Source organism: Pseudochaenichthys georgianus, chromosome 5 (genome assembly GCF_902827115.2).
Source record: "Pseudochaenichthys georgianus chromosome 5, fPseGeo1.2, whole genome shotgun sequence".
NCBI classification, from domain to species: domain Eukaryota; kingdom Metazoa; phylum Chordata; class Actinopteri; order Perciformes; family Channichthyidae; genus Pseudochaenichthys; species Pseudochaenichthys georgianus.
Genome location: NC_047507.1, coordinates 21,486,506 through 21,501,426, shown reverse-complemented (window position 1 = coordinate 21,501,426; position 14,921 = coordinate 21,486,506). Strand labels below are relative to the sequence as shown.

At 41.5% G+C, this 14,921-nt stretch overlaps 1 protein-coding gene across 1 annotated transcript; it reads right to left on the bottom strand.

Moving 5' to 3' along the window:
- Positions 1–2,439: 2,439 nt before the first annotated feature.
- ip6k2b (inositol hexakisphosphate kinase 2b) lies at positions 2,440–8,115 on the bottom strand. Its single transcript, XM_034082726.2, has 5 exons — positions 7,512–8,115; positions 4,843–5,074; positions 4,560–4,735; positions 4,236–4,411; positions 2,440–4,146 (listed from the first exon to the last, which is right to left on the bottom strand). Exons 1-5 carry the CDS (start codon positions 7,723–7,725, stop codon positions 3,541–3,543), a joined length of 1,404 nt encoding a protein of 467 aa, XP_033938617.1. The 5' UTR covers positions 7,726–8,115; the 3' UTR covers positions 2,440–3,540.
- Positions 8,116–14,921: the final 6,806 nt, after the last annotated feature.

The window sequence follows — 14,921 nt, the reverse complement described above, 5'->3', positions numbered from 1 at the left end:
AACAAGAATTCAAGGTGTATAAGATTGATATATAAATATGTGATTAAATGTCACACTTTAGTTTTTCTTTCTGCAAGTTTAGGAATAAATAATGTGTTGTCTATTACAGCACATTTTAAACACTCAAAATGTCTTTAATTATGTTTATTTTAGCCGGAAGCAACAAGAAGCACAAGCACTTCAAGAAGAGCGGAAGATGAAGCTCAGCCTAATGTTGTGAGTATTCTGAATGTGGCCAAGACCAGAGAGATGGTCATTGATTTCAGGAGGGTGAGGACGTCTCCTCTACCCCTGTGCATTCTGGGAGAGGATGTGGCTGTTGTGGAGGACTACAAATACCTGGGAGTGCACTTAGACAATGGGCTGAACTGGAGGATCAACACTGACGCTGTGCACAAGAAGGGGATGAGCAGACTCTATTTTCTGAGGAAGCTGAGATCCTTCCACGTGTGCAGCAAGATGCTGGAGATCTTCTACCAGTCTGTTGTGGCCAGTGCACGCTTCTTTGCTGGGGGGCAGCATCAGAGCCGGTGACACCAGCAGGATCAATAAAGTGATCAGGAAAGCTGGGTCTGTCATCGGCATCAAGCTGGACCCCTTTGAAGCTGTGGTGGAGAGGAGGACACTGAACAGGCTGTTGTCCATCATGGATAACCCCACCCATCCTCTCCACCTGCAGCTGGACAGACAACGGAGGTTGAACCAGACCCTTTCTTTTTAGACTAAAATGTCGGGTATCTCTAGGGTCCGTTTGGTGTTTTTTCTTTTCTGTTGCTTCAGCATATGAAACTTTGTATCTCTCTACCTCCTTTGCCTTTTTCTGCACTTCGCAGCCCTGATACGCAGCACTATGTTCCCCACATATGTTCCCCACATATGTTCCCCACATATGTTCCCCACATATGTTCCCCACATATGTTTATGTTTGCTCAGTCTGTCTAATAAACCCATACAATGGTTGTGAAAGAATACCAAAGCTGAGGCTGGACGATGATTGATTGTTGGTGTGCCATGTGTCACCGTGTGTCTTATTGGTTTTATGTTATACTGTATTTTATTGTGTGCAGCTCGTCCTTATCTCCAAGACACATTTAAAACAAAATAACCTTGAAGCCCCATCTCTCCCCACCTGCCCCTGCTTCCTACATCCCCTCCACACCACACCAAGTTGTTCTTCTTGATAATAATACATTTATTTTGGGGGGCCGCCTTTCATAACACCCAAGGACACCTTACAGGGCATAGGGGCAATATAGGGAACAATTAAAACAGTGGATTTAGTGAGATATCAGCCGGGGTGAGACAAGACAAACCACAGTATATGGACTACAAAAGGACACAGGGTACAGTTTTATATTATTCTTGGGCTTTTTTTGACTACAAGAACTCAGCGCACCGTGCTGTGAAGTGGTAACATATTTCAAAGATTCTGGATTTGTTTACAAATCTAGAAACTAAATACAAAACTAGGACGATATGAAGATCTGATGTAAAAAATAATTGTGATAAATCAGACAGAACTGGCCTGTCTGTGAGCTCATTTTATGTTGGTTTGGTTCTTCTGATAAAGGTGTGAATATCTAAATAATATACCACCATATGCTATTGTCATTAGTTGTGTCCCTGTTCTTCAAGCTAAGGCATTGCTAAATTAACAACTCTTGGCTTACAGAGTGGTAACATGAGACCGATTTTTATATATAAAATATAAATATATTTTAATTTTATAATTTATTTTAAATATTAACAATATAATAAAATAAATGAAAATATATACACCGGCAAATATTTAATATAAATACCTTGAGTGAGTGAGTCATCTAGTGTTTATATATATCTATGCACGAACGCACACATGACCAATGAGGGCACGAGATAAGTTGGAAGGCTGACAGGCAGGTAGGCGCTACGGCTTCCACAGCTGACATTTTTTTATGTATTTATTGTCAAAGCATTTAACATATTCATTGCTATCGGGATGTTAAGATCATTCCATGGAATATAACAAAAAGTGTTTCTGAAATAAATTACATACCCCACCTTTAATAAGTGTACACATTGTGTTGTGAGAGCGATGCATCACTTTGGTTTACTAAAGTGTTCTTTGCAGTTGGACTGTGTGATGACCCTGGGCTCTTATGTCATGTGTGTTTTGCTATGCGATACTCCCTCCTCCAGTGTGTGTGTGACAAGGTGGTGCATCAGCAGACAAACCTAACCCTGTGTAAGGTTAATGATGATGGATTCATGATAAAATGTCACTATTTTCCATACAGTATTCAACTCAAAAGGTTGACTCATGGTTTCCACAGCTTGCATATACTTATGTTACAACTCTCTGGATCCCAGATCTGGTGTCAGCATCCCACTCGCATTTCATTTTCCATCCCCCACTTCACTTCTTGTCCAGTGAATGCATATTCAAACACAACACAGACAGTTTTTACAACAAATGAATGCCTTTATTTTTGAAGACACTGTTAACACACAGATACAAGAGACACATCGGCTCCTGCAATAACAAAATAAATCAAAGTCGGTATCATAACAGATAGAGTGGTAATATGGAATGTAGCCGGTTTCCATTTCTTAAGTTTTTAAACAATCCTTTCAAATAAATAGCCTCTATTCAATCTTTGTAGCTAGTGTTTTTAAATCAATATATTCTCTTTGTTTCGTCAAAGTTTCAGGAATGAAGGAGAAAATCAGACAAAAACAAAGACAGTGACAAAACAAAGATATTACTTTTTCAAAGGTTCTTTAAATTATAGGAAAGAAATTAAAGGGAAGAAAGCAAATGTTGAAAAAAGGCAAATCCCTTCTTCTAGAGCTATATAAACTTGTTCTTCCAGCAAAAAGTGTAAATCCAAGTGCCCGTAGACACTTGTTTGTTGCAGAAGTCTTAAGAGACACCAATATAAACACGTAATGTCCTTTTCAGAAGCTTAAGTTGTCAATTGCCACACGGCTGCTGACCTAGCCAGCCAAGGTCAGCTTATACAGTCAACTTCCCCCTAATAATGTGCTGTGCTGCGGGGGACCTGCAGTCCAAACTTCTTACAAAAAAACATATGACATATCACAGGTAAAGCACCACGTCAGGTTCCTAGAACTACACTTAAGCTTTAATTCTCTCTGCCTCGCTCTTTCTCTCTCAGAGAGAACTTAACAGTAAAGAAACTCATCTGTACCAGAGGAGGAGAGGGGGGGGGGGTCCTAGAATGCTACAGGAGTCCCTGTGTTTGTTTAGAGACCGCCGCCTCATACAACATTTCTCCTACCATGAAAGAAAAGGACCAGTCCCAGAAAGAGAAAAGTGCAAGTAAGGGCACAGGCAGCCCTGTCCTCTGGCAGGTGAGGGAGAGCGCAGGAAGGGCCGCATAGACTCTACCCTGTCCCCGAGATGAGGTTCCCCCCAAGCAGAAGGGGAGTCAGACCCTCAAGTAGGCGTAAGGGCAATGCACCTTAGAGTAGCAAGGTTTCAGCTCTATGAGCTCTTCCCATGCTTGAAATTAAGACAATGTTGGCTTCAGTCCAGCCTCAGTCAGTACTGTGATCCTCCAGCTGGGAGATGATGGTGATCAGGTTTTGGAGGCCGAAAATGAACCCACTGTCCTGGCCTTCATGCACCACACTGTCCTCTCCGTAGTGCCGGCAGGTGGTGTGAGCAAAGTCAATCATGCGCACATCTGCCGTGGTGCTGCTGGACTCTCCTGCACTGTGGGAGGAGCGACTGCTGTTGCTCCCTCCCGCCACACTAGCACTGCCCCCGGCTGAGGAGGAACAACGGAAGCCAAAAGCCCCTTCCTCCTCCTCCTCATCTACCTCCTCTTCTTCATCATCATCAGAGGGTTCATCCTCGTCACCTTCTTCCCCACCACGGTGTCTAGGTCTAGGAGGAGTCCTGTGAGGGTCTCCGTCGTAGATGATGAGCAGGGAGCTGGAGTAGAAGCGGTAGGACTCGCAGGCCTCGAGGGCAGCTTGCATTTCCCGGAGTCTGCGCAGCACCGGGGACAGCAGCTCTCTCCGCAGGCGGCGCCCGTTGTGGAAGAACTGGTAGAGCGCCTCTTTGAAGCCTGCAAGGGTCAACTTACGGCCGTGGTACTTATTCATGAACATCAGCTGGCCTGAGTCGGACTGGTACACCTGCAGACACACAGAATCATGAGCACTACTGATCCAAATGTAGCCAATACAAACAACTTCAATGCAAAGGAGTTTTTTCTGTATCATACCTGCATGCCACAAAGTCGCACTCCAATAGAGGCGGATGTGCTCTGCTGACACTTGCGAATCTGATTGGCTTTCTTCTCCTCTGATGCATCATCCCCATGTTGGCGAGTTCCCATCTTCAAATCTAAGACACATGGTACTGTGTAGCGCCACGTCAGGTTTTCCAATAGAATGAATTCTGTTAAAGGGGGTCAAGGATCAAATAACAACAATAGTCCCATAAACTCTCAGAATATATAAGTTTATATTAACATCAAAGACTCATCAGTCTATTTTACTGCACATTGGAGACACCCAGTAGCAGATGTTCATTCATGAAAGGATACTGTATTGGTTGCGATGTTTTGCATTGTCCTTCATCCTCTGTAAGTGCTGCTGGTGGCATTTAAGACTCCAGGGGTTGTGTTTGATCTGTGGCACCACGTTGCCTTTTTCCAGGCTGAAGTACAGAACCTCTGCCTTCTGCTGCTGCTGCTGCTGCTGCACCTCCTCTCGGTTATAACTGCAAAGTGGAAAACAAAGGAACATGTTTAGTGTTACAGAACTTTATCATGAATAGTCTAGTCGTTTTTTTTTTAAACATTAAGGTGGTATGGGGAGCATCGTCACCTCATGATCTTTTCTTCTTTACGGCTGTGTCGAGTTCTGTCTTTGCTGTAGTTTTCATTTTCCAAAAGCAACGAGGACTGCTTCTTTTTGCTCAACTTCAGCATCTTGCTCTTAGGCTCACAGTCTGTGGAGGGATCTTTGTTTTCCAGATCCCCTGACTCACTGTGGAGGGGGTAGGCGATGAGGCACAGGTTCCCTTCCTCATCCTCTTCAAAACTGACCGACACTACACCTGAGAGAAGGTGAGATGAAGCAGCAGAGTGGTTATTAGTACTGACCTATTTTATATCAATATAAATTCTGTTATATGTTGGTAATAGTTTGTAATAATGGGTAAAATACTAAGTAATCATTTATCATTAAATGTTTGAATCCACATTTAAAAAACACATTTCTGCAAAGATGTTGACACATTCGAACAGTAATGTGCTTGTTCACATTTCCACATGCACCAACACTAATGGTAAATGGAAGTAACTGTAGATGTGAAATAAATATGAAGTGAAAGGCGGACAGAGAATTTGTATATGAAGAGAAACAAATGTAAGACAACAAACAGTATTTGAAGGACTCATGATTAAGGAAAGGAGACAAATACCACACGAGGCTGAAATGTGTCAAACTGAGCAGGACATTTATTTAAAAATGGTTAAACATCCTCATGAAACACACACACACAATAACTCATAAAACAGAGTTACAAGCCGTCTGCAATGACATGAGAAAATGAAGTACAGTTCCCACTTTCCACATACAAAAACATACATCAAACACCTAAAGAAGAAACAGTGGTGCTTAACCCCATTACAAACAGTCATTTCATTTTCAGTGACATTTGGCCTGGATACACAGTTTATTAAGCAGGCCTTTAATAGAACAAGAACAATTGCATTTTTCCCCCAGATTTTTTGAGGTGAATATCAACCACAGTTTTAGAAACAGTTTAAAAAAAACATTTATTTTTTCTTAATGATCAAAGAGACACATTCGTGACAATACTTATTTATTACACGATCCAAGAAAAGCCCCCCTGGTAGTCCCCCCCACCCCTGGTAAAGGTCCCTAAAAAGGGCCTGTGTGTTGCGAGTCTCTGTGTGGGGTGGGGGAAGTGTCGCACTTGGAAAAGAAACCACAGCTGCAGCGGCTAATAGAGATGAACCCACAGACAGGAAGTAGTGATGAGGCTGAAACTGGTATAGAAGAGATAGTGGCAGAAACGGCCGCAGCATCCAACACAAGTTGTAGTCATATTTAATAACAGCCCCTCGATAACAGAAAAATAAATTGTGATTTAGAACAACCTGACCAAACAAAAAAATGCATCCGAGTGCGTGTGCATGTTAAACAGCGGGCCTGAGGACCCAGCATCCGCATCTCTTCCGCAGGCTAATGTCATGCGCACTGACTGACATCACCATCCTGCAGGAGGCCCGGAGCGTGTCCTCACACCGTCCACCCAGAGCTGCAATGTCATCACACCACCTCAGTGAGTGTGGGAACATATGAGTCATTTCAGTAAAAGGCCTCATAAATTAGTGTAATAGGTGCCTCTATTAAGATTGTAAATAATAGTCTGATATTATACAGTGGACGTAATATAATAGCCCTGGTTTGAAAGAGTAGCAAATCGTTACCAATGACCCTTGTTTCATTAGGTTCAAAGCTGACATTCATGTCTTTATATTGCAGAGCCCTTCACACAGTGATTAACACTAGATGCAGACAATTTTACAATATTATAATGTTTCATTAAAGTGTGTTTTGTTGTTAAATTCATCATGATAACAGGCCAATGTCAGGTGTCCCTGAAATTGTCTTTTAATGATTATATCTATAAAAATAAAACACCAGAAATGACTGTTCTTTAAAAAACCAAAGCAAAAACTCTTCCCATTATTACTGTGTGAATGTAGGGTCAGAGGCCCCAGGAGTCAGAATAGCTTTTTTCCTCTACTATTTACCCTCCTCCTCTTCCCTGGGTATTTTTCTGAGATCCATTCTGAATTCAGGAACCAGTGTGTCCCCCAACTCCGTCATACAGGCCCTTATCTGTATAGCATGTACTAATGATACAGTTGGCTATATCTGTTGGTAGAACAGCAAGACACAGTGTGACCATGTTTGTATGATGTTGGTGGAAATATACTCAAGTGATCTGCCCCATTTATTTTTGATCCCTGTGGAAGGAATTCATCATCTTGTAACCGAAGCCATCTTAAAACCGACGCAAAACACTTGTAGGTACTAGGGAGCTTTAGTTGCTTTCCAGGCCCTCAGCCTGGATGCTACTTGAACCCCCCCCCCCCCAGTTTGAGATAAAAGCCTCATCTAGAAAAAATGCTGTGGTGTCATTGATCCAGTCACATTGGGTTACAATTGAAAATAGAAACGGGTCTATCTATAGGTATACAACAAATTATTGCAGTGTGTTGTGTACGCCGTGTTATTTTAACCAGCAATCAATTTAAATGAGACTTTACCCAAAGCTAAATAAAATCCTTACGATCTGAACAAATACATATTTTCAAAGCAATATTTTTTTCAATGAAGATTTATTGCACACTGTTAGAACAAGAATTGAAAAGCATATATGAAAAGGTAGCAGCTTTGCATCAAAACAACATAATTTAGGTTGACACTTCCTGCAGATTTGTGATGGGGGGTCTTACCTTTATACTGAGGGGTGAATTTCCTCATCTCTGGAGGGAGGCTCTTGTAGAACTGGTGCTCCCGGGGGATGAGGGGCTTGCATATAGTTTGTTCCCCAAATCGCAGCACACAGGAGTGGCCTCCTACCTGGTGCACGAAGGGCTCAAGCATTACCCCTTTCCCGGGGTAAGGAGTCCCGTCCGCCTGCATGAGGGCTTCCAGAGCGGGACTCATTCTCACTCCGCATCGGACAAGTGAGCTGTGGGGCCCCACGCTGCTCGCGAGGCAGGAGGCTCGAGCTCTCGCCTGGCTCCCTATCCTCGAGCTCTTCTGTGTTGGCTCGCGCGGGGGCGCTATTGTCGTCTGCTCAAGCGCAGCCGTGAAAAAACAAAGGGCTGGACAGGAAGGACACGGTCACCGACAAAATCCCTTATTCCCTTTCTGTTCCTTTACGGAGGACAAATTATAAAACTCCTTCGCTTGGTTGGATGATCTCCTTGAATGTACGTGTAATAAAGCGCTATTTATGCCGTTTTAAGGCTGCTTAAAACGTTTTCGAAACGACGTATGTTTCCCTAGTCTGGTTATTACCGAAACTGACGACAGGGCTGATCCGAGAGCTTGAAAAACAGCAAGGGCAACAGGGAAGCTCCTCCTATCCTCTCAGCTGACCAATCACAAAGCCGGTACTGTCGCTGGGAGGAGACAAGGCACCTAGAAGAGGATCAAGCAGATCGAGCAAACAAAGAGGAAGGAGAGAAAACAGGGGGGAGGGGAGACCAGGAAAAACACGACCTAAAAACACAATCCTGAGGGTATATCTGTAATAGCGAGTTACATTTTTCTTGTTATTTGGAGACAGGGTGCATGTTGCATTTTTAAGTTTAATCTTTTTCTTGCTAAATCAAATATCTGCGGAAGAAAACGGCAGCAAGGAATTTAAAAGGAAATCGAAACAGCAAACAAGCCATTTCCTTTCCATTGTACTTTTTCGATTTACGTTTTACTGTCTCATCAATAAGAAGGGTGGAGGGGCAACATGTGTGTTTTCAGTGGCATATGCCATATCCCTTTTACATGATATGGGATGGAATGTTAATTACTTTAAACTGAATATATCATCATTCAGGCAGAGTTGATCAATTAAGGGTTGAAACAAAAACAATTTATTATTATAATCCATCAAATGATGAGTTTCAAGATTATTTTCGAGATTGGACATTAAGTCGTTACGACAATAAGCGTGTTCGGACCAATAGGATTGCATTACAAAACACAATTGGGTTGCATAAGGGTTCAAATGTAATTACAGGTCAGAATACCTTTATTATTCATCCCTCAGAGGGTACATGTACAAGATGTTGGTGATAAATTGGTATTTGGTCCAGAAAGTCCAGTTGGAATAATACATTCATTCATTTGGTTTACTCCACGACCATTCCAGTGAAAGCTACTCACCCAAAAACAATGTTTGCTTTGCTGTATGTACTGTATGCTTACACGTAGGTTGTTTGGCTCACTGCCTTTCCCTGACCACAACCAAAATACTTTACATTTGAGATGACATAACAAAATAAAATTACCTTTTTAGCTACAGCGGAAGCAACGATTGATCCTTCATTGATTGACAATATTTACAGTTTGGGGTGTAAAGTCAACAATTCAACAGAAGTTGATGGGACAATGTGCTCTTCTTATTCTCCTATTCTTCTTGATTCTCTGGCTTATGACCCATAAATGGATCTCAGTGCTCCCTCTTGAAGAATGTCCTATTTACTAAAATGCATCATCAGATAGTAGACACAATTATACTGTATTGGTACTCTATACTAGAATGTGCACCTGCCTACATTTCACCAATACACTTAATTGCCAATTATGTTTTATTGTGCTGTGGTAAGAGTTGAGCCAGGTTCAATAATAGTTTGCATTATTAAATATTTGTTTGTATAATACAATATCAATGGACAAACATTCCTAAGTGGAGGTTGTGCGTTATATCTGGAAAAATATTGATTCAGTATAAAGTAAAGTTTCAGACCAAACTGGAAACTTAATTGTGAGTGGTAAATTACCTAATGATTCTGACTGGTGTGCCAGAACAGACAAAGCTTTGGATCTGTCGGCAAGCTCGGGTCACTGAGACAGGCACAGTCTAATCACATACTAATCTCTGATGTTCCAGTTCTGCACTGGGATTACAATTGGGAAGAAAGGATCTCAAACCCAAGCAGGGAGGGGATTAAATGATCAGCACTTGAACAGGGGACCCACTCTTCTATTTTCACCGGTCTCACAGGTATAAGAGAATGCGAACCAAAAAATGCAAAGGGAGATAGTGTGTTTACAGTACTGTGTGTGTGTCTTTGTCAGACATTCTGGGTTTCCCAGATGTTCTGATCCCAGGATCAACAGAACAATACTGACTTAATCATGCCAGTACATTTTTGGGAAAGAAATCCATGGCCGTGCCGTTTTACCGTGAAAAGGCTTTACTTGTGTGATTACAAAAAGTGAAGAATGGGCCTCAACACTGGGGTTGGGGATCAACGTGTGCATTTCTGTGAGTGTGCTCTAAACTCTATAAAGTCCAAAGATTTAATCCTAACTCTTTTTCTTAGATACCTTCACCACATAAAAAGCACATTCCCACTATGGCTATCATAGTCCTACAAATCTTGAAACTGAAATAAGACATTGAACTCTTCAACACTGTCACCAGTAGAAACCGTGACTCCACAAATCCCACTATATACAGTATGAGGGATACAAGAAAGTGTGTGTTCATGTGTATGAGTTGCCGACTTTCTAGCCAGTCACCATGGCCTTACTGATGCGTCAGTGTTATGTCAGCTTAGCATGGTTTCCCCTCTTATGTTATGGGTCCGTGCTCAAGGACAATAGATCTAGGCTGTGCCACAGGGCCCTCAATCCAGCTATGAAACAGAGCAGTGAATCAGTGATGCAATGTCCAACAAACTCCTCCTTGCACATTGTATAATGCGTGGCCTTCTATAAACACAGGAGCCATTGTAAACCCCATCCAGCAGAGATACAGCAGGGGTCTCTAGATATCCAGCAGTGTACAAAAGCAGCAGCACTTACATAAATGTTTCCTTCTTTTTAAATAGGGTACACTTATTTTGGGTGCACCAATCTAACACAGCCGATCTGACACTTTTACTGATGATACCATTTGTTACAATGTCATTGTAAAACTGTAAAGCTCCGACTATCACCTTCAACTTAGTTTTAGTGCCAGAGCACGTGCCTTTTTCATGGATATTTATTTGTATACAAGCAATTCTTATCCTTGTCCAAGTAAGCTTATTTTCCTTTGTTTGCCTCATTAGTGTCAAGCTGTAATGGGCTCATGGTAAACACCCTGTTACTGACACAGTTGGTGAGAACCGTAGCTGTATATACTGTTTTTCCACAAAGAATGACGGGGGCAACAATGGGTCCATTTCGCACTCAAAAACAAATGTATACGACGGTGACATTTATTTTATCTGAATTGGTTTTAATCAGTGGTTTATGGTTCTTCAAGAGAAAATATTTCAAGTATGGCAATTAAATGGTAACCAGATATACTGCCATGTATTATAGGCAAGGTTATTGGATGTCTTCAGTCTATGCATGGATTTTAAATGATTAGGTTTTTTGTGTTTTAAATGCTCCTTCCACCCCATGAGTACACAGTGCACTGTCAGTACAGTACAGCTAAGGGGTAACATGTGTTCAGTAAGGAAAGGAGCACCTTGAAATTCCTGTGTGGGGGAAATCACAACAAGGTTATTCTACCAACTTGACATCCTACATTCTAGTGTGTCCATAAGCCCTTCCCCTCAGTCCAAGACACGTGAGGTAGTGAAACATGGGTGGGTATGAGAGCTTGCCTCAGAGAGGGGATTGGCCCATATGCTGCCTCGTACAGGCTATGGGCCGCTCTTGTCATGTGTTGATATTGATGAGTGTTGCTGGCACTCTGACACTCAATGCCGAGTCAAGAGGACATCCTTGTTTACTTGTTTTGCTCCCCACCCACGTTCCTCATGCCATTCATTCCAAATGTTCCCGTCTGCTAATGGAAGAAAAGTCTCACCTGATCACACCACACTGACCACTTGATGAAAAAAATACGATAAAATCACACTTTTGTCATTGGCTGTTTATCTGAAAACGCGTAACCAATAAGGGGCAATTTCACCAGTTTTTTCATCTAAATAAAATACAGAAAATGTTGATTGCAGCACAAATTATTTTACATTTTAAAATAATTTGTAGATCACCAGTTCATTTTATTACTTGCCTGTAATGATGTCCCTGGAAAGCTATTTGGTCGAACAGTTAATACAATCATAAAACATCCGTCTGACACTCCTAGATCCCTAATCCACCTCACAAGCTTTACTTCATAATCTTCAAGTGCATTGAAACATTGCTCATGTGCATTCCTCAAACCCATTACATTTTAGCATGTGCCTGTGCCTGTGCTGCACTGATCTACGGCCAGCCCAATAAAAGCAAGTCCATCAAGTTCCCGGGTAGTGAAATAATTGAAGGTGTATTAATGAAACCTTGACTAAACTGCATGCAGCTCTGTATTCCAAAGAGAAGCAAACTCACGTTCACTTGAACAAACTGATACTGCATAAACAATCTGTGGAATCTACTCAATATCATGTGTTAGTGAAAATGGAGGACATGTATATCTCCATTGCATTGTTTAAAATCATTGAAGCCTCCTTAGGCTGTTAGAGATAATACCTCGCTATCAGCTTCTCACTTTCAGCCTGTCAGTAAACAAGACCCTGACCCACATTTAAGGAAGCAGCTGATTGCTTCTTTCAAGTCTACAAGGTGGGAGGGGTATGTGTTTGTAAACACACATGTCACAGTGTAACGCTAGACATGGAGCATGTGTAAGGTGAAATGATGTAATGCATGTGTGGGCTCTCAAATCGCCGGGAGTGTCACAGTTTATGTTTCGGTCATTTGTGCAGGCCATTAGTCATAGAAAATAATGAAACATGCTTCAACGCCCCAGTCCCATGGCCCAGGTTCAACACCCTTTGGATTATTATTAGTTGTGAACTAGCACATCACTATGGGAACAGTCTCAAGAGGTGTTTGTGAGCAGTGTGACAGGATAAAGGTCTTATTGGGTTGTGGTAAGTTAAGATAAGTGGCAGACTTGTTTATAAAAATAACTTTTTTATTTCCAGATATAATTATAATGCTAGTATAGAATATTTGACAGACTGTGTGATGTGCCTCTTACTAATGAGCCTTTGATTTATTCTTTGTCCTTTATTTAATTCTTCATGTAGAAACGAACAGGACACATATCACACGTACACCTCGTGTTATAAATAGATGCTGGGGCTCTTGTCCAGTAGTTTGCTATGACTTTGCTGGCACATTATCACACACCTACACCCTGCCAAATTAGCTTGCCCTTCCCCCACCTTACTCTTGACTAAGGTTACCTGTTCAGATAACTAAAAGATAGAAATCAGGGATGCTGTGCATTGTTACTAGCTTCCTGAGCTCTTATTTCCCGCAGATCTGGAGGCGAAACTTTGACAGAATCTTTGTCCATGGTCCACATACCCGGCCTCAGACAGAAGCCTACTACCCTACTGCCCAACATCCTGTCTTGCCAACCTGTCACATCTTATTCCTGCCAAAGTGTAGTAGGTGTCACTGTCTGGGATAGGTGAATGTGCTGCAGTTGCTGGCCATGGCTTGTGCAACCTTTCACATGTCACACTTCTTATCTGCGGCTGTGTAAAGCCTTCGCCATCCTGTAAATCTACAGGCTAGAGCACTCATACGGTTTCCTGAGAGAAACAGATAGACATGCAAACACACAATCATAGGGCGTAGTTACCGAAAACAAATTCAAAATTGACCCAAACAACAAAGCCAAAGTAAATAGGCCTAACGAAGAAGAAATAAACAGAAGACGGTTAAAACTGAATTAGGTTCTGTGGTAGATGTACTACATGTTTCTTGCTTCAATTTATCATTATGAAGTAAATGTTGAAGTCGCAATGTAATGGCTATATAATTAAAAAGCATTGGTGTTAAGACTCCCTGTCAGCTTTGCTTCCGTATGCAATTCTGTCTGCCACCAGGTACGCTGTCCTGGGAAAATGATGGCTTGATTTACCGCACATAGAAGTCCGTCACTGCAAACAAGGAAGAGGATAACACTTTTGTTTTCCTCAGTAGCTATTGGGAGCTACTCCCATTTATCAAAGAGTACAATGTAAGATGTCCCCAGCAGCGAAAAAATTGTGGATGTTGGAACAACCGAGATTACCTTGGAAAGCAAAATGAAGTGTCCTATGTTGTAGATGGTAGGCACTGTGGAAAGTAAAGTGATCTGGTTGTCTTTAGACAGCAGCACCAACAATAATACTTTAAAAATGCTAGGGGGGTAAACGATTAAAGTGGTTTGTTTCCACTTTAACAAAGTTATGGGAATACATGTGTTTTTGTGTGATTTAACTAAGTGGTGACATACAGTAGACAGTAGAGTCCTGTATGCCTGAAAGGCTTGGTGGGTGGAGACTATTGAGAGAAAACAAAACAAACGTTCTAACCTCATGGCCTACATCAGTTCTGTTTTCATCAGGAAGAAACCAGATTTATATCTTTAGTATCTTCCCTGCACCTTTCTCAAAACCTGAAGATAATAGACAGTATCGTAAATATAAACTGCTGTTGGGTTTGAACTTAAACTCATAAATCTAGTCTTAATGACGCAGTATGTGGGTTTTACTATGAAACTGTATATAATCATGATTAAATATAAATAAACATTGTATCTTTAAAAAACAAAAACTGAGTGAGGTTTGCAGAGGGATACATTTGTCAAGATGACATGAATTGACAGGGTTGCAGCTCTGTTTTTCTCCCTTCCGCTCACTATACAGTAATGAGTTCCATATGACCCAAACATGCAGAGAGCGAGCAAAACAAGTTTGATTTATATAAACAGAACCACTCCTCCTGCTGTTCACGTGTTGCATCACGTCACGTGGCATTGCCAAAATCTAGAACCATAATATTTTGAATTTCACAGACACACACACATCCATGCACACACAAAATATATTTTCTGACTCAGTTCAAACTTATGCACACTGAAGATTAAGCATCAAACAAACAGAGCAAGGAGACATTTACCATTCAAGGAGCAAAACAGAGCTTTAAATAAGTCTTAAAGTCCCCACTTTCTAGTGTACCTAAACTACTGGAGAATGATGTTCTTTGAAAGTGTTTGCAATCCTTTAGAACCTGTATAGGATTCAATTGAGTGGAAAGTGGAAGAATAGTTAAGTCATGGGTTTAGTTTTGCATCCGGGACAAAATGTACAGCTTGTTCCTACATAAGATTCATGTTGTGTTGGAGATTT